The following is a 21,757-nucleotide window of genomic DNA, read 5'->3' as shown; positions in this document are numbered from 1 at the left end:
AGGCAGAACTTTTACAAATGAGTCATGCTCTCTCAGTATAGTCGACTCATACTTTTTGGCAAATATCCATGTGGATGTGGTTTGACATGCAAAGTATGTGCAACAAATAACCGCCATTTCAGACAAATTAGCACATGAAGGGTATGTGCAGGCCCGGATTAAGGATTGTGGGGGCCCGGGGCCCGAGCGGATGTGGAGGCCCCTCGGAGAGATGACCAAAAATGTTTTTCCTTATTGTCGAACAGTACTTGAGCAATTTGAAAAATAAAGTTAATGTTAGCAACCAAAAAATGTTTGTGTGGGGGCCCCTAAAATGTGCCCCCCTGGCCCCCCCTTAGATCCGGCCCTGGGTATGTGCTGCAAATGCTACGAGCAAGGATGGGATCATTCATTTGCAATCATTGACATTCACTTGCGAATAACTTACTTCAGAGACGTCGTATGGAGCACTTTTTGATTTTTGTTTTACCTGAAACTTTGTAGAACATTGTACTAGCGTAGCGTCAATAATAAAGTCAACAGAAGGCAGCAAACGCAACTCTCCATGGCGTGAATGTAATTTACATTCACCGCGTGGAGAGTTGCCTTTACAGCTCGTTCACGAATTTGGTATGCGTGTCCGACCCTAATGCTATTCGGAAAACTATCAGATAAAACTAGAAGGTTCAATTCATCCATAGGGTTTTTTGCCCTATTCCCGGCACAACATGTAAACAAAATTATTTTTAACCTAAATTCACAACGAAACGACTGTTTTCAACCACTTCTTCCGCCTGAATCAGATACCTTATTGATTGAACTTGTTGTTAACAGTGATTGTTGTGAAGATTTTCTGCCGGAAAGTTGATTTTGAACGAGTTTACTGCACCTAGTCCAGCACCAATTCTCGGCACCAGTGCCGAACTTCCAGCAAAATCAAATGGGAAATCACTTCGGCACCTACCTTTGGGCTGCCGAAGTGCAACCGTCTGCGAGTAATATTTGTTTTAAGCACTTGTGCGGCTTCAGAGTGAAAGTGTAGCTCATTGACTGTGGATTCCGTTGCGAAAAGGTTGCGGGAGACGATTACCTACGGAAGGGCGTTTGGAAAATATGCGGCAAGTGATATTTTGATTTGTTTTGCTGTGAGATGCCGGAAATTGACGCGGGTGCCGAAGTAGTTTGAAACCCTACATTGTTTTTTGATAGAATGCTTCTGAATTGAGATAGTATCAAGTGAATGTAAAACTCTTTGCAAATAAATGATCCCATCCCTGACTCTTAGCTCACAGGTGTATGGCGTTTCCTCAAATGTATGAGTCGCACTAATGGAAAATATTTGTTTACCTCCATTACAAATATCTATGTGCCAGACAAATGGAAGAAATGTAGACTTTTATGATTTATGACTCGGCAGACTGTAGTGGGCTGGACAAATGAAACGAACGCCAAACAAATTTAAACTCATTGTAAAGACTTTTACATTCGTTTCTCTCTAAATGGTTTCAAATTTATTATTAAAAGGGGACTTTTTCTAGCGGAGTTTAGGTTCATCAGATTTGCGTAATACCATATCATATGGGAAAAGTGGTAAACTACTAAAATCGAATTTATTTTAATTTTCCCCGATGAATGATTTTTTAACCTCCAGAATCTTAATATATACAGCTAAGGCTAACTTATAACGAAAAAATATTTAAGGTTCATGAAAGTGCGATAATAATCCTGTTTCAACACACCGTGGTGTATCTCTTTGCTGAGCTGTCATTTCCATAGGAGAACTGTCAAAGGCCCCCAAAATCAGCTGATTTTAAACGTCTTCTGATTTAAGCCTATACACTACAAATGACGGACGACGACAGTTCCGATTGGTGAACCATTTTGTTGACCCTAGAAGGTGTAATCTTTTACTTCCGGCAAAACACTGAGAGAAATGCTTTCCTGATTTCCAGAAACCAAATCTTCCAAATATTTTTTTTTTATTTAATATAACTTTATCACATTTTGCTAAAGGTCATTAGTATTATTTAGTAGTAGTACTAGGAGCATCTTCGTTGTTTTAGTGTTTCGATTTGGCTGATAATGTTGATTCAACAAATATATGTATTTTCCGGATGCAAAACCTAAAACGGGCTCTACAACAATAACAGAGGTTCCATCTTGTATTTATGTACCTATCTTTGTTCCATTCGTGTCGTTACGCAACCAAGAATCTCGAATTTGGCCCTTGTCCATAATTTTATCTTATTTCATAACTTCTAAAACTCGTTTTTTACTTACCAATCCCGTCCCTCTACCGGCGACAATGTTCGACGACTTCATTTGGCACGGATCCCATGACAACTAGTGTCGGTTAGTTTTCCACAACGGCCAGCTCGATCCACATTGGTTGACTGCCGAAATGCGGGAACCCAGCCCCGAACGGGGCTTCATCGAGGCAAGCTCTGATCGTCCCCCGTTGCCACTTGGCGACCGGTCACTCTGTCGGCGCCTACTTCAGGACGACCGTGTCGTCTAAGCCAGGTCCCATACCGACTATACTGTTGTGAAGAGAAGAAGAAAACGTTTGCGATGTGAACAACTACTGTCCGATTGGCTGTCCCGCAGATGAGCAAAGTTGAGTGTATGATGCCGAAATGAGGATGCGGGTGGTGGTCGTCATGTCGATCATCTGCGTCCGGTGTCTGCTTTGGCAAAGATGGCTTTAAGGCTGGAACATCACGGTTCGATAACTTAGCATTAACACGTTGATGGCACAAATGTCCCAAATGGAGGGTTACGTGCCTCCGGAGCCTTACTGATAGAACTACTGATGACTAATTAGAAAATATCACTTGTGTTGTACAACTGTTCCAATTGTATAGACTTTTAAGGTTGGTACATCCATCGATTACCGTCAGCAGCTATAATGAGAGAAGGGTATACTTTGAAGGCTTGCACCAGTTTGGCATGGCGTATTAGGGAATGATATTATAGATTGAACTTTGCATGATCGTACAATTTATCTAAACAACACTATATCGTTAGCGATATAACATCCGACTCAAACAGCTACCTACCTAATTCACGGTACCGACGCCCGCCAGGCGAACAATCTTGATTGAGAATTGCGGGAGATAGACTGAAACGATCGAACTCGATCAGAAGAAGAAGAAGTAACTGTACCGTATCAAGAACACGCGAGGTTTGCCGGAAGCTCACTGCTGCTTCCAGAATCCGAAAAGGGTGTTTCCACTGGAAATAAACATTCTAAAATAATCCCGGAATGCTTTCAGAATCGCCTTGGGATCCTTCCAGAATCCTTTGCGATCCACAATCCTTTTGGGATGCTTTCTGGGCTCTTGTGGGAAGTTTCCAGAATTCCCCTGGGATGCTATGAGCTAACATCCCTCTGTGTTACTTTCAGAATGCCTCTGAAATGGTCTTAGAAGCCCCCTGGAATGCTTTCAGAATCTTCCTGGGGTACTTCCAGAATTCCTCCGGGATGTTTTCAGTATCGCCTTGGGATGCTTCTAGAATCCCACTGGAATTTTTCCAAAATCTCTCTGGGGTTTCTTTCAGAATCGCTTTGAAATGCTTCTACAGAATCCCTCTGAAATGTCCCTAGATTCCCTCTGGGATGCTTTCAGAATCCCTCTGAGTTGCTTCTAGAATCCCTCAGGGATACTTTCAAAATTCCCCTGAAATGATACAGAATCCTTGTAGGAAGTTTCCAGAATATTTCTGGAATACTTTCAGAATCCTTCTGAGATGCTTCTAGAATGCCCTCCAGAATGAGAAAACCGTCGGCCTCATTGAAGCGCAGTGCGAGGCATTTTAGAACAGAGTGGGCAGAGCACCGCACCACATTGTCTCGTCCGATCCCATCAAGGTTATTGGGTTATGTCACCAACTCTTAAGAGCAATGCGTTCTGTTGCGTTGTGCACGCTTTAAGCTGCAAATAAGTTTAATGAAATCGATATCCAGTAATAGTTTGAAAACTTACAATTTTGGTCGACTGTTCTACAATTAAGTCTGCCTAATCGTATTCCCCACTGCTCCTGTGTGGTATCTAAAAGTTCAATTTGTTTTTAAGTACAATTCAACCATCACTTGGGACAACTTACAGTATTTATAGAAATGAACTAGATTTAACTAACTGCACTATGCTCGGTATCAACGGAATTCAAATTGTATCAGCTAGGCGCTGTAATAATCAAATTATTTAAATTATCCACATATAAATAGGAAAATGATAATAAATCACCATCAAATCACTAATAGCTAGAAGCAATCCGACCAACAACACTTTGTTTACATGCCCTTTTAATTTGCCTTATCATCGCCGTTGACGTTGATAGCGTTTCCAGAGTCGGACGCAGGTCGGTGGTCGGCAGTGTTGCCACGACGGCGATCCACGTCGCAACATACCCCTGCCCGTAAACCTTGGTGAACGTCTGGAGCTCCGGAATCAGGTTTACTATCCTTCACGACGTCTAGCAATGCCAGTTTCACAGCTGGCCTCCTAATAATCCCCGTCGAGGTTCTTACCATCGCTTGCCGCACTCTGCCGTCTCGTCCAGGGAACACCTGCGCAATCCGTCCCCGAACCCACTGATCCTTCGCTTTCCCTTCGACTATCAAGACCAAATCACCTACTTCGAAGTCCTTGACATCCTTGAACCATTTGCAACGCCTTGTAATTACTGGGAGGTACTCTTTGATCCATCTATTCCAGAATTCATGGTTTATGAATCTTGCTAACTTCCAACTACTTCTCAGTGTCGCACGATCCGTCACTTCTCCCGTAGTTACAAATTTTTCCCCGCTCGAGTTCCCCAGCAAGAAATGGTTCGGTGTCAATGCCTCTTGATCTGCCGAATCCAGTGGGATGTATGTAAGAGGCCTGGCATTAATCATTGACTCTGCTTCGATTATAATGGTTTCTAGCGTTTCGTCACTTGGTTTGCGAGGTCCGTCTAGCACTGATCCGATTGAAACCTTCACTGAGCGGACGAGTCTTTCCCACACTCCGCCCATATGTGGTGCTGCCGGTGGGATGAACTTCCAAGTAGTTTTTGAAGTGGTGAACTTCTCAGCCAACGCCTTATTCGCTTCGACCATGTGAGATTTCAGCTCATTGTTCGCTCCATGAAAGCATGTTGCGTTATCAGTCCAGAATTCTTTTGGCAGGCCGCGGCGAGAAACGAACCGCTGGACAGCCATAATGCATGAATCTGTGCTTAACGAGTGAACCACCTCTAAATGAATAGCCCTAATCGTGAGGCACGTGAATAGGGCTATCCATCGCTTAACATGGCTTCTACCAATCTTTACCAACACCGGACCAAAATAATCCAGACCAGTGAATGTAAACGGACGAATGTAAGCATGGAGCCGCATCTCAGGAAGTAGGGCCATAGCGGGTGGTTTTGGTGTTGCCTTTGCGATACGACAGAAAGCACAGTTTTTGACGATTTTATCCAAAACTCGTCTCAAGGTTGGAATTTCAAAACGTTGACGAATTTCATTGAAAATAGTTTCTCGGTTAGCATGCCGAAAGAGGCGATGGAATCGCTCTACAAGCAAGAGCGTGATTGGATGTTGTTTGGGAAGGATTACGGGAAATTTGGTTTCGATTGGGACATACGGTGCAGCAGCGATGCGTCCACGACTTCGCAGTGTAGTGTATACTACCCTAGAGCTTACACAATGTCTATTGTGTAGCAATATTCCGATGGAACAATAAACGATGCGAGCGAGAGCTCGTCCTCTTTCCATGTTTAGCTGTTGACCAAACAAGAAGCATTATTTATTTCTACTCCAGAAAACCATTAAGAATCCCTAACGGCTTCCAATCAGTTATTGTGTAAATCTAATTAATTGCTTGTATTTAAAAGTGGCGACGAGGTGAAAAAAACTAGTGATTATATATAGGAAAAGGTCAGCTGACTTAAAGGCTCCTTCAACGGCTGATTGGCCCGCTAGACGTGAGACTCAACGATATGGCGCGAATTGGGCATTATACTGAGATATCATATGGAGTTGAATCAGGAGCGACCGGATCTCGAAATGATGGAGTTCAGTGCATGTGTTATGCGAGTACCGATGACGAGGCATCCAATGGGAATTGTTATCATTGTGTGACGAAATTGTCGATTCGAAACGAAAAGTATTTGAAGAATCTACGCATGGTCGAAATAATAACACTTTTGCGTAAACAAGTGTCTGATTTAAAAGGATTTGGTGTGCTTAATTGCAATAGAAGAAATTTGTATTTGAAGTATGTTTTGACGAGTGTCATATCAAGGATAGATTGTTCGGAATTAAGTCTAAATAATTATGTTAGATAGTCTATAAGTGTTTGTATTTACTTCCAAAGAGGGAAGAACTGTAGTGTATACTACCCTAGAGCTTACACAATGTCTATTGTGTAGCAATATTCCGATGGAACAATAAACGATGCGAGCGAGAGCTCGTCCTCTTTCCATGTTTAGCTGTTGACCAAACAAGAAGCATTATTTATTTCTACTCCAGAAAACCATTAAGAATCCCTAACGGCTTCCAATCAGTTATTGTGTAAATCTAATTAATTGCTTGTATTTAAAACGCAGGACTCCTCTTTCGTCAATGAATGGCCATCTGTTATAGATGGCGCTAGATTTGGCAACAACGTTGTGACATATTTCCGGTGGTCCTTGGGATTTGCTGAGTACCGAAATTTCATCTGGGAACGCTTCGGATTGGGCCGCTTTCCATAGCGTTTCTTCTGCTCGTTGAAGTTCGTTGCTGGTCAGGATCCCAAGCTCCAGTGTTTCTCCTCTCATTTTGCGACGAATGTTGTCGGAAAAACGCCACACATACGCTGTTGCACGATGCATTCTGGTCCAACTGCTGAACCTGTTGAAGTCCATGATCGGTGGAAAGTGTGCCAAAGTACTGCGTATAGAACGAATCTCCTCGGTGGTTGGTGTAATTGTCCGTTGTCGAGGCCATGTATCTTCTGGGCCACGAAGGAAACTTGGCCCTTGGAACCAAGGGCTATTCATAGTGAACTGCGGACCGGTATCCCATTTGGTTGCAAGGTCAGCGACATTGAGTTTTGATGGCACCCATCTCCAATCATTCATGTCGGTGGATGTTAATATTTCGCCGATCCGGACGGCTACAAACTTGTTGTACCTTCGGTGATCTTGAGAACGAATCCAGGCAAGAACGGTTCCGGAGTCACTCCAACAGTAGCGCTTGATTATTTGGAAAGTGTGGTGATTCTGAACAGTTTGTAGTAGACGAATCCCAAGAACAGCTGCCTTCAGTTCCAGTCTAGGAATAGAAAGTGTTTTTAGTGGTGCAACTTTGACCTTTGCGCTGACCAATGCCACTTGTGGGTTGCTATCGGTCTCCAGGCGAAAATAAACTGCACAAGCACAGGCTTCTTCACTGGCGTCAACAAATAGGTGCAGTTGAAGGCGATCGTAGTTCACAGTAGGAAACTGACGAAAATAGCAACGTGGGACTCGAATATGGTCCAACTGTTCAAAGAGAATTATCCACCTTTCCCATCGTTCGACAAGCTCATCTGGTATCCGTTCATCCCATGCCGTTCCCTTTACCCAGATCTCTTGGAGTAGAATTTTCCCGTGTACGAGAAAAAACGCGATGAATCCCAGGGGGTCGAACAAACTCATCACTACCCGGGCAATTTCACGTTTCGTCGGAATGTGACCTTCGTGAAGTACGTATTGCAGATCTTCTCTAAGTCCGAGCGAATACACAAAAATATCCTCATGCGGCATCCATTTCATTCCGAGCACTGACTCGGTCTTTCCTCCTCGTTCTAAATCCATGTTCTTCTGTAGCAGTTCCGTAGTCTCTCCGATTTCATTCAGCACCTTCGGTTCGTTGGATAGGAAGTGTCGTAGCTTAAAGCCACCTTTGGAATGAACCTGAATAACTTCTTTTACTACCTCTACTGCCTCTTCGATCGTTTGCAAACTATCCAAGTAGTCGTCCACATAGTGCTTGGAAACAATGGCTTCAGAGGCTCTAGGATACTCGTTGGAGAACTGCTGTGCGTTAAGGTTCTTCACATATTGTGCAGAGGCTGGCGAGCAGGTGGAGCCAAACGTAGCCACATCCATAATATACACCTGGGGCTGCTCTGAAGAATGTTCACGGAATAGAAAACGTTGCGACTGACAGTCAGGATGGCGAATCTTGATCTGGTGGAACATCTCCATTATGTCTCCACACACCGCTACGGGATACTGCCGGAATTGGAAAAGTACTTTCAGGAGTGGCGTCAGCAAATCAGGTCCTTTAAGCAGCCTGGAATTGAACGAGACATCACCGACCTTGGCGGCCGCATCCCATATTAAACGGACCTTTTCTGGTTTTCGTGGGTTGGTAACCACGCCGAGAGGAAGATACCACACACGCTCGGCTTCAACGGATGTCAGTTCGGTTAGGCTAGCCCTGTGTGCGTAGCCTTTTCGTTGGTATTCCGAGATCTCCTTCACAACACGTTCCTTCATTTCTGGTTGACCTTTCAGTTTTCGCTCTAACGCCTCCAGTCGACGCACGGCCATGGGATAACTGTCGGGGAAGTGTGGTTCGTTAGTCTTCCATAACAGTCCCGTTTCGAACACCGAGCTGGTTGGCACCCGTCGTGTGGTTTCCTCCAATATAGTTCTCGCGCGCTTGTCTTCCTCAGACTCGGGGCTGGCAAACGGGCCAGTTATTCCACATTCTTCTAGTGAAAAGTAATCCCGAAGCTGCTCATTCATTTGTTTGTCCGAATCGGATACTGCACCGACGTGGAAGTTGACAGTTGCTGATTGTAGTGTCTGGCCATGAATACAGCCATAGACGCTCCAACCAAGCCGGCATTTGGCACCAATAGGATCCGACGCTTTTCCTTCTCGTAGTTTCAGCGGTACACATAACCTCAAGTTATCAAGGCCTATCAGCAGCTTAGGCTGCACCAGCTCATAGTCGTCCATTGGAAGACCGCGCAAATGAGGGAAATGATGTGCAAGCTCTCCATATTTAAGGGTCTGCGAGGGAAGAACTAGACGATTGACTGTCCTCGCTTCCACTAGCTTGTATTGAGTGCTACAATTCTTTCCCGCTATGCCCATCCGCACACGTTGTGAACTAGGCTCAACTCGTTTCACATTATTGGTCCACTGCAGGGTCAATGGTTCCAATTGACCTTGGATCCCCAGCTGGTTAGCGATGGATTCTTCCAAAAGGGTGTATGAAGATCCCTCGTCTATGAAGGCGAATACTGTAAGGGACGCATTTTTGCTGAAGAGGACGACCGGCAGAATTCGATATAGCGGCCATTTGAGACCACCAGAAACCAAGTGAGTGGCCGAGACACCGACATCCTCAGGACGTGTGGGGGACGTGTGAAGAAGGGAATGGTGCTTTTGTCGGCACCCTTCGATATTACAGCCGCTCCATGATCGACACGGCCATTTCCCGTGACTGTTGAGGCAGGTTCGACACAATCCTTTCTGCCTGACTAATTCCCAGCGTTCGTCCATACTAGCGCCCTTGAATTGCTGACATTCGGCTACTCTATGGCCAGCACGCCCGCATGCCATACACGGTTTGTTCGTTTTAGAATAACTTGGGATGCTGGAATGATGTTCTTCTGGGTGCGCATGAACAGCGCTAAAATCCCTCGGCTTTCGTCTATCACTTCTCGACCCGAAGCTCGTTCCTGGTAGATCGAAGGACACCTCACTTGCAGCTGTCACAAGGCCAGACATAAAGTCACCAAACGTCTCTAGGGTTGATGGCTGATGCTTGTTTTTGTAAATGGCCCAGTCTAATCTCATTGATCCAGGCAACTTCTCCACAAGCTCTTGCATCAATGCCGGGTTTGACAAATGACTCTGTTGGTTAGCCGCTTTCAGATGATCTACGAAGTTTTGCACGGAGAGTCCAAATTGGATCAGTGTTTCCAATCGGTCGTGCCTTGGAGCCGGAACGTTTTGCATTTTACTCAATAGCGAGCGTATAATGAGCTCCGGTCTGCCGTAGAGAATACGCAGGGTCTGAATAACGTGCGGTACGCTTGCCGGCAGGAGCAATCGGCTTCTCACCGATTCGAGGGCGTGTCCTTTCAGGCTTCGCTGTAAGCGAACAAGATTTTCTGCATCTGAATAGCCACATGTGGTTGATGATTGCTCGAAATTGCTTATAAAGATGGGCCAGTCTTCTGGATCGCCGCTGAAAACGGGTAAGTCCTTTCCGAGGACTTGCCGAGCCGCTATTTGAGATTGCGAGAGAACACGAGTCACCGATGTCGCAGGGGGCGATAACGGAATTGAAGCAGCCTGTTGAGAGTGATCTCCAAGTATTCCAATATTACGAACATCTTGGTGAATCTGTAGCGCGAGGGAGTCCACTGGGTCTTCGGGGCATCGATCGAGGTCTGGCGCTGCCATTTGTCTACCTCGGTGTCCGTCTAATCTTCCAGCGTCGTGGCGGGCGGACGAGGCTCGAGAGTTGTGTGTGTCTTGCGGCACTGATGGTGATGGAAAAAGGGCGCGATCCACCGGGTTTTCAGGTATCATATCGAGATTAGTAGCTGACGTTTTTTCATCACGATGTCCGTCCAATCTTCCGGCGCTCTGATCGTCCAACCAGTTTGAAACCTTTTGCTTAGAATTTACGACCGAGCTTCTCTCCGACCCGCTTCTACTGCTCACTTCTGCCAGCTGGCAAATGATCTCTTGGCGTTTCTCGAACGATTCTCGCCTCACTTGTTGCTGCTTGCGCTTCGTTTCAAGCTCTTCCTTCAGTTTTCGTTCACGGAGCTGGTTCGCCTCCTCCACTAGCTGCCGTTTTTCTTCTAGTCTACGTTCTTCCTCTTCGAGCTGTCTCTTCTTGACGTCTTCCTGCTCGCGTAGTTCTTGCTCCGCCAACATCTGCTCTTCAGCGATCAGCTTCAGTTGCTCCGCTAGCATAGCGGCACGCACACTGGATGTCACGCTTTCGGTCGGGTCAGGATTTTTTTTTTGATTTCCGGGTTCCCTTCGAACTTGCCTTTGATCCGCCTTTCGTACCTTTCGGGGGACGAGCTTCGTCGGTAGGGACGGTTAAATTACCACCCACAGAGGTTCCTTGCTTCGCACACCGCTGGCACACATACGGAATGTCGGGATCCCGTATAGTTTCATCCACTCCAGCACAGCCGAAGTGCTCCCACAACTTGCATAAGCCGCATTGTACCATCTCCTTCTCAGCGGTATCCTTCCGCTTGCAGGACTGGCAGTTTCGGGGGGAATTTTGATCTGGCATTCTTCCGATACCGCAAAATTCTTAAAGAATATTGGGTTATGTCACCAACTCTTAAGAGCAATGCGTTCTGTTGCGTTGTGCACGCTTTAAGCTGCAAATAAGTTTAATGAAATCGATATCCAGTAATAGTTTGAAAACTTACAATTTTGGTCGACTGTTCTACAATTAAGTCTGCCTAATCGTATTCCCCACTGCTCCTGTGTGGTATCTAAAAGTTCAATTTGTTTTTAAGTACAATTCAACCATCACTTGGGACAACTTACAGTATTTATAGAAATGAACTAGATTTAACTAACTGCACTATGCTCGGTATCAACGGAATTCAAATTGTATCAGCTAGGCGCTGTAATAATCAAATTATTTAAATTATCCACATATAAATAGGAAAATGATAATAAATCACCATCAAATCACTAATAGCTAGAAGCAATCCGACCAACAACACTTTGTTTACATGCCCTTTTAATTTGCCTTATCATCTCCGTTGACGTTGATAGCGTTTCCAGAGTCGGACGCAGGTCGGTGGTCGGCAGTGTTGCCACGACGGCGATCCACGTCGCAACAAAGGTCGTAGGCGTAGTGAGGAAAGGATGTACACTAGCAGCGAACGATTTCAAAAAGTACGATATACCAAGAAGAAGGCGCTCTCTTATGGCAGCCCTAGGCACCACTATGGCTGTATAGTATTGAAACAAACTATGTAAAGGCCTGAAGTACACAGGGTCAAATATTTGGCAAGGAAAGAGCTCAAGAAACGACACCAGTTGGACACTAGTAATCCTACATTATAGAGATGTGCGGAGGCAGCTATTGTGAGCCAATCGAGCAGAGAGAACTGTCAAAGTGTGAGCCAAATGAACATGTTTATCGTTTGTAGGAAGGCGTTGTTTGAACGGTATTGCAATAAACATAGGGGTCATCCATTAAGTACGTCACGGTCCTAGGGGGGGGGGGGGGGGTTGTGAAAGTGTAACAAGCAATGTATTAAGTATAGGAAAACCCTGTACGAAGGGGGGAGGGGGGTCGAAAATTTTCAATTTTAGAGTGACGTACTTAATGGATGCTCCCATATTACAAATATTTATTTTTATTATCGAGAATTTGTCTGTTTTCCACTATAACTCAGTCAAATTTGAACCAATTGACGCAACTTTTGGAATGTGATGAGATAGGTATAGTATCTACCCGTGTACAACATTTCAAGTCAATTGGTTCAAAATTGACTGAGTTATAGTGGAAAACAGACGAATATAGAAGCCACCGCCCAAGTGGCGCGATACCCTATATTAATTTAGAAGGAAAATATTTAATTAATTCTGCTTTCAAAAGCTTATGCTCATGAAGACTTTTGTCGCTGCCCTTTTCGAAAAAAACTTTCATTGCTGCTGCTTGATTCACTTCTGCCGATTTGATTCGCGCTATTCTTTGCAATGCATTTCAGATTTCTTCGATTGCGTGTTATCTTTTTCAAAATTTGGGGAAAAATGTTCGAATATAATTAGCAAACGTAAACAAAACAACATGCACCACCCGATGCACCACAACAAAGTCACGCAAAATGCTTGAACATCTAGCTTGGTGGCAAGTGTTGGAAGCTGTTGTAAACAAAACAAACAGCTTTGCCAAATCGACATATGTAACTTCCGCTCATCTCTATTTAGAGGATTTCTATTTGACACTAATGGAAATTCAATCGAGTCAAACAAGATGTTTGAGCATTGGTTTCTTTTTGAACAAATATTTGACCCTGTGTACTAACAGCTTAAGTACATCCCGGAAAGTGAGCAAGTCAGCAAGAATTATACCCGACAGAGTGAGAACAATAGAGAAACTGGAAACGAAGGAAGGTTCGTAAACTGCGCTCGTCAAGATGAGTCAGGTAAAGTTCGAATAATGTTATCAACGACAGCTCATAGAATTCGACCTTCACGGTGCGTTAAAGCTGTAAAAATGCCATAAATGTCCCTGAATCTCGTAATCATCTATATGTATTTGAAGACAGCAGCATCGACCGAAGGCAGATAAGAAACGAGCGACAATCTCTCACGGAGAGCTTCACAGGGCTGATTAGAGAGGGTTTGAACGAAGGCGTAACGAACGATCTTGTTTGCGCTGGTTTTTACGCCGTCGTTTACGAAAAACCGCTCGGTTTGTTTCTCATCACAAGTTTTACCGATGGCATTGACATTAAACAAATTGACGAAACGCCCTTTAGTGTTTGATAGGAAGTCGAGCTTCGAGATAAGATACGTCGGAGTTGAGTTCTTTACGACGGCGGAGACGATTAGGTGGCAGAAATTCTTCCGAAATTCAACAGAACAGAATGGTTTCAAAGTTTACCGAAGTCTCACGTCATCAATGAGAATCTCGGTCTATCGAAATGTGAAGATGATTCAGCTCCGGGCTGAAAATCTGCATAATCTCTCTAGTAAAGCTCTGCAAAGCTAATAATAATAATGTATACTGGAAACTAGGAAACCTCAAAGTTGTTTGATAACAACATCACGTGTTCTACTCCCGAACGAAATCTCTTGTCTCCTGGTTTGATTATTACAGTAGACGTTCGCTCGGTGCAAACGCTTTAACTGCAATGCTTTTTAACTGCAAGTCCGCTCAGAGCAACAATTTTGCAGTTATCGCACCGCTATCCATCAAACTGAAATGTCAACAGCGATGCGATGTTTTTCGCACGCACGTTTGATGCAATGCGATGTTTTCCGAATGCACATTGGCTGCATTCTGCAGCAACTGATAGTTCTTTGACGTCTGTCAGTTGTTGCAGTTATCGAATTTCATTCGGTAAGTGAAACGTAAACATGTAGCAGTTATCGAACGTCTTCTGTAGAATGACAGTTCAATCGATAAAGTGACAGTTCGACCCGAACAAAAAATTTTCCACATACAAAATTAAAATGCATTTTAAAAATAGTTCCCGGACTCCAAAAATTATGAAATTTTGGATTTCGGCAAATTTTTGGGCGGAGAATCAAATTATGAAATAATCGGGATACCCCTAAAGAACCCAATTAAAGCTGGATTGAGAACTTCAGAAGACACGCTCCAGCTAATGAAAAAAAAAATCTTACCATTGTATAGTCTAGCAATATAAAAGATTTTTATTGAGAGTACACAAATAAATAAGTCACGTCAGGTCCTTGCACACTAATCCTTCGCTCTCGTCCATTGTAAAGGTCAATCATAATTCACTATAACAAATTAGTGGTATATGTCACCGGCTAGCATTGCATGTCACCACGCATGATGCGTATTATCCCGAAAACACCCTCTAGGACCCTATACACTCACCTCCATCGAACGCGTTCGGGTTGATGTAGCTAATGAGATCGTTGTCCGACATGATGGTCAACTCCTGCGGTATGTTGGACGGTGGTTGCTGTTGCCCTGGCTGTTGCTGGTGCTGTTGCAAGGTTGCTATAAAAAAGATAGGTTGTCTGAGTTGATCATTTTATAGGCGAGGTACGCGCGGGGGTAGGGCGGGAGGTGGGAGGTGGGAGGTAGGTTGTTCGTCTTGTTTTTTTTGTTGTTGATTGGTGTTGTTTGGTGTTTTTTGTTGTAACACCGCAACCCAGCAACGGGCAACGTTGTGTTGCAACAACAAAAAAATCCAAGATGGCCACCCGGCCAAATTGGCGATCTAGTTAACCTATCTTCTTAAACTTACCTTGCTGTTGTTGCTGCTGCTGCTGCTGTTGCTGTTGTAGCTGTTGACTCGGTTGTGATTGCTGTTGTTGTTGCTGTTGCATAATGACATTTGAAATCATCTGTGGTGACTGTTGTTGTTGTTGATGCTGCTGCTGCTGTTGGGGTTGGTGATGAATCATTGACAAAAGGGGACCCGTGGTGTCCATAGGTTGCTGAGGTGGTTGTTGTACGGTGTACGGTATGATTGCACTGCCGATGTCCATTTGTTCCGGTGGGGGATGTTGGGGTTGATTATGCTGTTGCTGTTGTTGTTGTTGTTGTTGTTGTTGCTGCTGTTCTTGTTGAGCTGCAGCCAAGTTTGCCATTAGAGATTCGTTTTGTTGTTGCTGTTGTTGAAGGCTTTCCGCTATAATGTTTTGCACAATTTGTTGCTGTTGCTGCTGCTGTTGTTGTTGTTGTAACGCATTCGCCATTGTGTCCGAAACCATCGGAGTCGGTTGGCACTGAGGTAGAAGGTTGTGTTGGGTGTGAGTTTGAGGTTGACAAGAAGTTGTCATCATTTCCTGCGCATTCATCGTGATCAATGCATTGATTGTTGTCTGGGTCGTGACCGATGGTTCCTGAGAGGTTAGAATCTCGGCTGCCGCGTTAAGGATAATGTCCTGCACGGCTTGAGTGGTTTGTTTCGGTTGGGCTTCGATAATGTTGGCGGCAACGGCAGCCATATTGTTGAGAACTTGGTTCGTTAGCATATTTTTGCCTTCGGAGACGGCTGCTGCAGCGGCAACGGCAGCTGCTGCAGTTGCGGCAGCAGTTGCGTTTACTGGCGAACAGATCATTGTAGACGGTGACACGGTTGGATTTAGGATGAGCTCCGGTGACATCGCAGCATGCGGATGCGGACTAGCGTCGGTGGATGTCGGACTCGTTGCTAGAGCAAGATTAACAGGCGAGGTGACAGCCATAGCAGCAGGTTGAGCATTCAGCATTACATCCTGCGATGCAGGTGTCGGATTGGTGGCATTGCCAGGGCTTACAATATCAGTTTGTATCATAGGCGGCGAAGTTGCCATTGCTGGATTACTACTGGGATGCGCCATTGCTGAACCTAGTTCCATGATGGCAGCCGCAGCTTGCTGACTGTTGACAATACTTGCCAGGGTTGATTCTATCACTTGTGTGCCAGACTGTTGAACAGCGGCGGCACCTAGCATCTCTTCCACTTTGTACGAAGACTTCATACCGTCGACTTGGTTGAGAGTGTCTAGTGAGCTATTTGAAGCAACTATCATATGTTCGATTTGATTCCTCACGGACGAAAGCTTGTGGGCTTCCTGTTTGATGCACAGGTCGATGACCTTTAGTTCGGAAGCCGACGGAGACGTCGATGAGTTGCTCACCTCGTTCGTATCCATCATGGACGTCAGTCCACTTCGGAAACCGACAATCGTGCTAGGCACACTTCCTACATCCATTGCACTGTTCTCGTTCACCAGCATGGACATACTGGAACTATCTTCCATCAGGTCCATACTCGGTTGCCGAACGCTACGCCTTCGGTACATTATCTGACTATTATCCAAGGAGCTTTCGCTCGTCGCCGGAAATCTGTCGAGCGAGTCGTCATTCAAGGGACTTCGACTGCTTTCGTCGATCAGTTCGGTTTTGAAACTAGGTGGAGATGACATGCCAAATTGATCGGCTAGCAGCGAAGATCTACGACCCGTACTACTGGGAGTGCCCGGAAGCGGCAACATGTGAACCGGCGGAGGCATCATACCTGTATCCAGCTTATCCTGGACAGCTTGTGCCTGCTGTTGTTGCTGTTGCTGCGAACCCCAGAAAAACAACGACCTTCGCACAGCAGACATATCGCCGATGGACGAGGGATCTAATAGCGTGAGAAGATGAAGAACCAAAGAAGAACAGAAGAAAGAATGTCAGAAGGATTTTACTGTAACAGATGTCTTTCGCTAACGGTAACAGAAGACGCTTTAAAGCACCTTAGCAGTAAAGCGTGGGCTAAAAGCTGAAAACTACATGTGAAGTGTAATACAAGCTCCTTCCGATCCACGGATCATCTCCTTCGATCCGTTTGATGCATCTGAGCACGACAACAGCCGGAAACCAGAGTAGCGTGTACCCACACATACATCCATCTCTTTCACTCGATTCCTCGCTCAAACCACGTGCTTTCAGTCACCACCAACAACAACGACCTCCAAAAGTAACAACAATTATTTTATGTTCTATGCTACGTCATTACTTCACATGTGCGTACATTAGTGAATCTTCTAGTGTTCGAAAGTCCAATTAAGGAAAGAGAAAAGAAGAGAAAATCTATTGTTCTCGTGTAAACTGAACGTTTACCGATTTTTTTTTGTGGTGGAAAAACATTGGAATCACGTAACAGCGCACCGAGCCCATCATCATAGCAGGCGCTGCTGAGTTGATTTCGATACCGTTTCTGAGGTAACACAGCGGTAACAGGTCGTAGCTTTCACACATCCGATCCCTCGCGGCATCGTCGTATAAGGGGGGTAGTATATAAGTTTTATCCGACCGGGATTGGCTCTCAGTCGGCCCTATATAAACGACGTGCAATCAACAAACACACACGCGCCACAGACACTCTCTCTCTCTCTCTCTCTCGATCGATATAGTACACGGATGCAGCAGCACACACTGAAACCACTGCTTAAGGTGAAGGTGATCTCAAGATCATAATAAACAAAAATCTGCCTCCTACAAGGAGACAAACTTTACTAAGATGGTGCAGATAAACATTGCAAACCACTACTACTGGTTGTCACTTATCCAGCAATTTATGAGCGGCAATGGCCGCCACAATCATGCTCACTCTCTGAGTAGGAATAAGCAAGCCGATCTGACGTTTGGCAGCAGGTCGATTAGATCGATCATAAAACTTATCGATCAGCTGTCAAACGACACAAGCCAAACGTCAGATCGGCTTATCCCTACCAGAAAGTGAGCATGATTGTGGCGGCCATTACCGCTTGTGAATTGCTGGATATTATGCCTCTAAAAAAAAAAACAGAAAATGGCGATTATCTGCCTCCGGTTCCTGACATTGCGCGTTGCATGAAAAAGACAATTATGGCGACTATTTCCCCAAGTGCTGTCACAACCAGTCATGTGCGGTTATGACCCGGTTATGTGGCGACTTTTCGTTTCAAGAATGGATCACTAAAATAACTAACTAAAACGACCGCTATGGAATGGACAGATAGCGCCACCGTAGCCTTCGTGTGTTTGACATAACTCCACTGCTGTCACAATGTTAATGTCCATAGACGGTGGCGCCTCTGTTTACATGCGGTGAATGCTGGAAAAGTGAAAAAGGCTCCATTGATCCATTATCGAAGAGCATAGCGCTGGAACATTTGAAAACAGGTCTGCTTCCTTGGGCGACTATCTCGCGCGTATCTTTGGTAGCGGGTAAAAGTAAGTCACCTAAGTAGATTTTATTTTGATTGATGTAATACCCCTTTCGTGACGAACCAGCACAATTGTGCTGTTGAGCGATATGTAATAGTTTTGCGTATTCTTTCATCTGTTTAGTCTTTGTTTATTATAAATTTTGATAAAAATCAAAGTCCGATCGCAGCTCACTTCAGCATTAACATGTCTAAAGGGTCTAACTCGTTTTGTAAACAAACATTGTTTCTGTCGCTGTAGGGTCTATCTCCATCCAATCACGCACGTCGACACCCTTAACAGAAAGAGCGAAGATAGATCTTTCTGATAACGGCCCCCAGATGCGTGGGTGGATCGAGATAGACCCTACAGCGACAGAAACCATGTTTGTTTACAAAACGAGTTAGACCCTTTAGACATGTTAATGCAGACTTTGGAAGCTGCGAACTTATATGCACTTTGACGATAAAGTACCCAAATGTAAGTAAAAGAGTGTCGAAATATTTTACACCAAAAAACAAGGAAATTTAAGTGCATATACAGTAAGGCGAACCCTTTGGTATTAATGTAGGTGACTATATGCCAAACAACTTTGTCCAAGACCGCGAAGTGATCTGACGTCTGTGACAAAAGTTATACCCTAGGCAAAGTGAGGCGAAGTATTGAGATTTCATTATTGATATTATTCCTTTACATGTACTGGAAAAACAACAATAATGCTTCACCTCACTTTACCTAGGGTATAACTTTTTTCACAGACGTTAGATCACTTTGCGGTCTCCGACAAAGTTGTTTGGCATACAGTCACCTACAATAATACCAAAGGGTTTGATTATGGAACGCTTACAGCGCCACCTAGCGGCAAAATTCGAAAACTTAAAATTTCTGCATACATTTGGCCAAGTTTTCCCATACAAACTTCAAGCGTTTTGAGCGCCCCCTTAGGCTCAACCGATTTTGCTCAAATTTTGAACTTAGATTCTGGGAGTCCAAAACAACTGATTCAGGAGGTAAGCAAATATACTATATTAACAATATAGGTCACTTCGTGTTTTCACATACAACGACATGGAGACGCCGTTTACGAATGATTACAGCACCACCTGTTGTCAGAAAAAGTCAATAATTGAATTTTGATCAATTTTAGTTTACCGTGCAAGGTGACATTTCTCGAAAAAAAGATGTTAGGGGTGTCGAAGTTTTTTGTTCCCAAATAATCGATTAATAAATAATCGATTTACAATATAGATACACAAACAAAATAATATTTCATTAGATGACATCTACGAATATAAATAGTCTACTTATCTGTAAAATACTCAATATCTGTAGAAGAATTTGAATGCTCCCTCATTGTAATGTCACCGAAATCGTTTAACTTCGAAATTTTAAATTTTCACCCTCAAAATTTGATGAACTTGGCATCGTAGTGGACACGGTTATACAGTCCGGATTCGCTGGTTAGGTCACGACTGCGCCCCGATTAGCGATTAGCTCCGATCAGACAGATCTCATCAGTCATCATCATTTATCGTTATTATAATTCTAGTACAAGGGGGCTGTTACTACTTTACTCCAACAAAATTAGCTTATATTTTGCCCTGGTGGTTGCTATTTTCCTTTGACGATGGCTTTTAATGTCATCTTTCTTAATGTCCACGCTGACATACATACATCGGATTGGATAGCTTACAAAAAATCCGGAAGATCACCAACCAACTCTCGCGTTTAGTATCATACAGGTGTATCTACAATGATCGATTTCTCTTCATCGATTTTCCCTTCGGATTATTCCGGGAAATACGACCAATATTCGGATGATCTCTGGGCGTGTTTCAGTAAAGGACTACTAGAACTAGCATCTAAAACAAAAAAAAACAGCCGAAAATGATTTGCTGGTCAATTTATTAACCAAAGAAAAAGTCGGTGAAAAGAAATCGATCATTGTAGATACGCCCGTATGATACAAAGCGCGAGAAGGGCACGTCAAATTTCTTGTGGCAGAGTGCAAGACATTGCATCCATTCCGTGCTTACAAAAAATAAGCTCCGGGACCGGACCTGAGAATGAAAATATTTAAATTCGATTAATTTCGTTGTTCTTCCGAAGTGAACTGTGAGTTTATTCGAATACTGATAGTTTTATTCCGGACTAATCGGTTTCCTTGCGCCTGCGGCTCAGTTAGCAGCGGTTAGCGACGGTTAGGAACGGATAAATGCGGATTTTCCAATTAGAAAAAGGATATGTCATTCCCCTTGATCTCTCCTAGAGTTTTTTTTTTCAGAGATTCATTCAGGAGTTCTTTTTGAAATTCATCCAAGAGTGCCTTCAGAGATTGATTTAAAGTTTTTTTTTCTGAAATTTCTCCAGAGGTAAAAGATCAGAAATAATAGCAAAGATTTCTCGAAAGTATTGCAGTAATTAAGTATGCCAGGAGAAATCCCTATAAGTATTTCTGAAGGAGTCCTAATGAGAATTGCTTGAAGAATTCCAGCTGGAATTCATGGAGGAAGGTTAACAGAAGTTTTTGGAGAAATCCCCTGTGGAATTTTTGGAAGAATCTCTGGAGGAAGTCCTGGATAAATCCTTGAAGAAATCTCTGGAATCACCGATGGGATTTTTGGAAAAATCCCGGGGAGATTTTCCGGAGGAACTTCCCTAGTAGAATACCTGAAGGTACCACAGTGAGCATTGTTGGAGGAGTTCTAAGAGAAATTGCTGGAAGAATCGCAGCAGGAGTTGTTGAGGAACCCTAGCAACAATTCCCGGAGAAAGGCCAATATAAGCTCCTGGAGAAATTCTATGAGAAATTTCTGAAAGAATCTCTGAATAAAATCTCTGAAATAATTCCTGGAAGAATCACTGGAGGAACTTCTGAAAGGATCCCAGGAAGATTGTCTTGAATAATACCACCAGTATTTCCTGGGGGAATCCCAAGTATCAAAGTAAGGATTTTCAAACAAATCCTATGAGAAATCACTAGACCAATCTTGGCAGCAACTTTTAGTATGTGCAATCCCATCTGGACTGCCTGGAGAATCCTAAGGGAAGTTTATTGAATCCATGGAGAAGTCTGTTGATTGTTTTTACCAATATGTATTCAAAACGCCAAAGTGTGCTTAAGGTTTGTTCAAATGTGCCATTTAATAATATTAGTATTATTGTATTAAGTTTTAAATTTTATGTGACTGTCACGGAAAATTTCTAGGGGGTGCCAAATTTGTTCTAGGGGGTGCCAGGCATATAAATCAGATAAGTAATTTCTGAAAGAATCCTTACTGCAATCTTCGTAGAAATCTCTAGAGGCATTTATTTAGCATTTTCTGATAAATCATTGAAAGAATCCCTATTGCAACCTTTCAAGAAATCTCCTTGAGAAAT

General features: G+C 43.8%; 2 protein-coding genes across 13 annotated transcripts in view; one reads left to right on the top strand and one right to left on the bottom strand.

Annotated features, from left to right (window-relative positions):
* The window catches only part of LOC109408938 (uncharacterized), a 463,030-nt gene that overhangs the window by 350,502 nt on the left and 90,771 nt on the right, over nucleotides 1-21,757 (top strand). The window lies entirely within an intron of this gene.
* The window catches only part of LOC109412265 (nuclear factor of activated T-cells 5), a 379,626-nt gene continuing 357,875 nt past the window's right edge, over nucleotides 7-21,757 (bottom strand). For 10 of the 12 annotated variants that reach the window (XM_062844140.1, XM_062844137.1, XM_062844136.1 and 7 more), the window contains 3 exons: nucleotides 14,958-16,829; nucleotides 14,582-14,707; nucleotides 7-2,514 (listed from right to left, as the gene is read on the bottom strand). In XM_062844140.1, the coding sequence (XP_062700124.1) occupies nucleotides 2,471-2,514; nucleotides 14,582-14,707; nucleotides 14,958-16,829 (2,042 nt within the window). In that variant the 3' untranslated portion in view covers nucleotides 7-2,470. The other 2 variants (XM_029855644.2, XM_029855642.2) reach the window with 2 other exon arrangements.

Source organism: Aedes albopictus, chromosome 1, assembly GCF_035046485.1.
Source record: "Aedes albopictus strain Foshan chromosome 1, AalbF5, whole genome shotgun sequence".
In the NCBI taxonomy this organism is placed as follows: Eukaryota; Metazoa; Arthropoda; class Insecta; order Diptera; family Culicidae; genus Aedes; species Aedes albopictus.
This window is presented reverse-complemented; position numbering and strand designations above follow the sequence as displayed.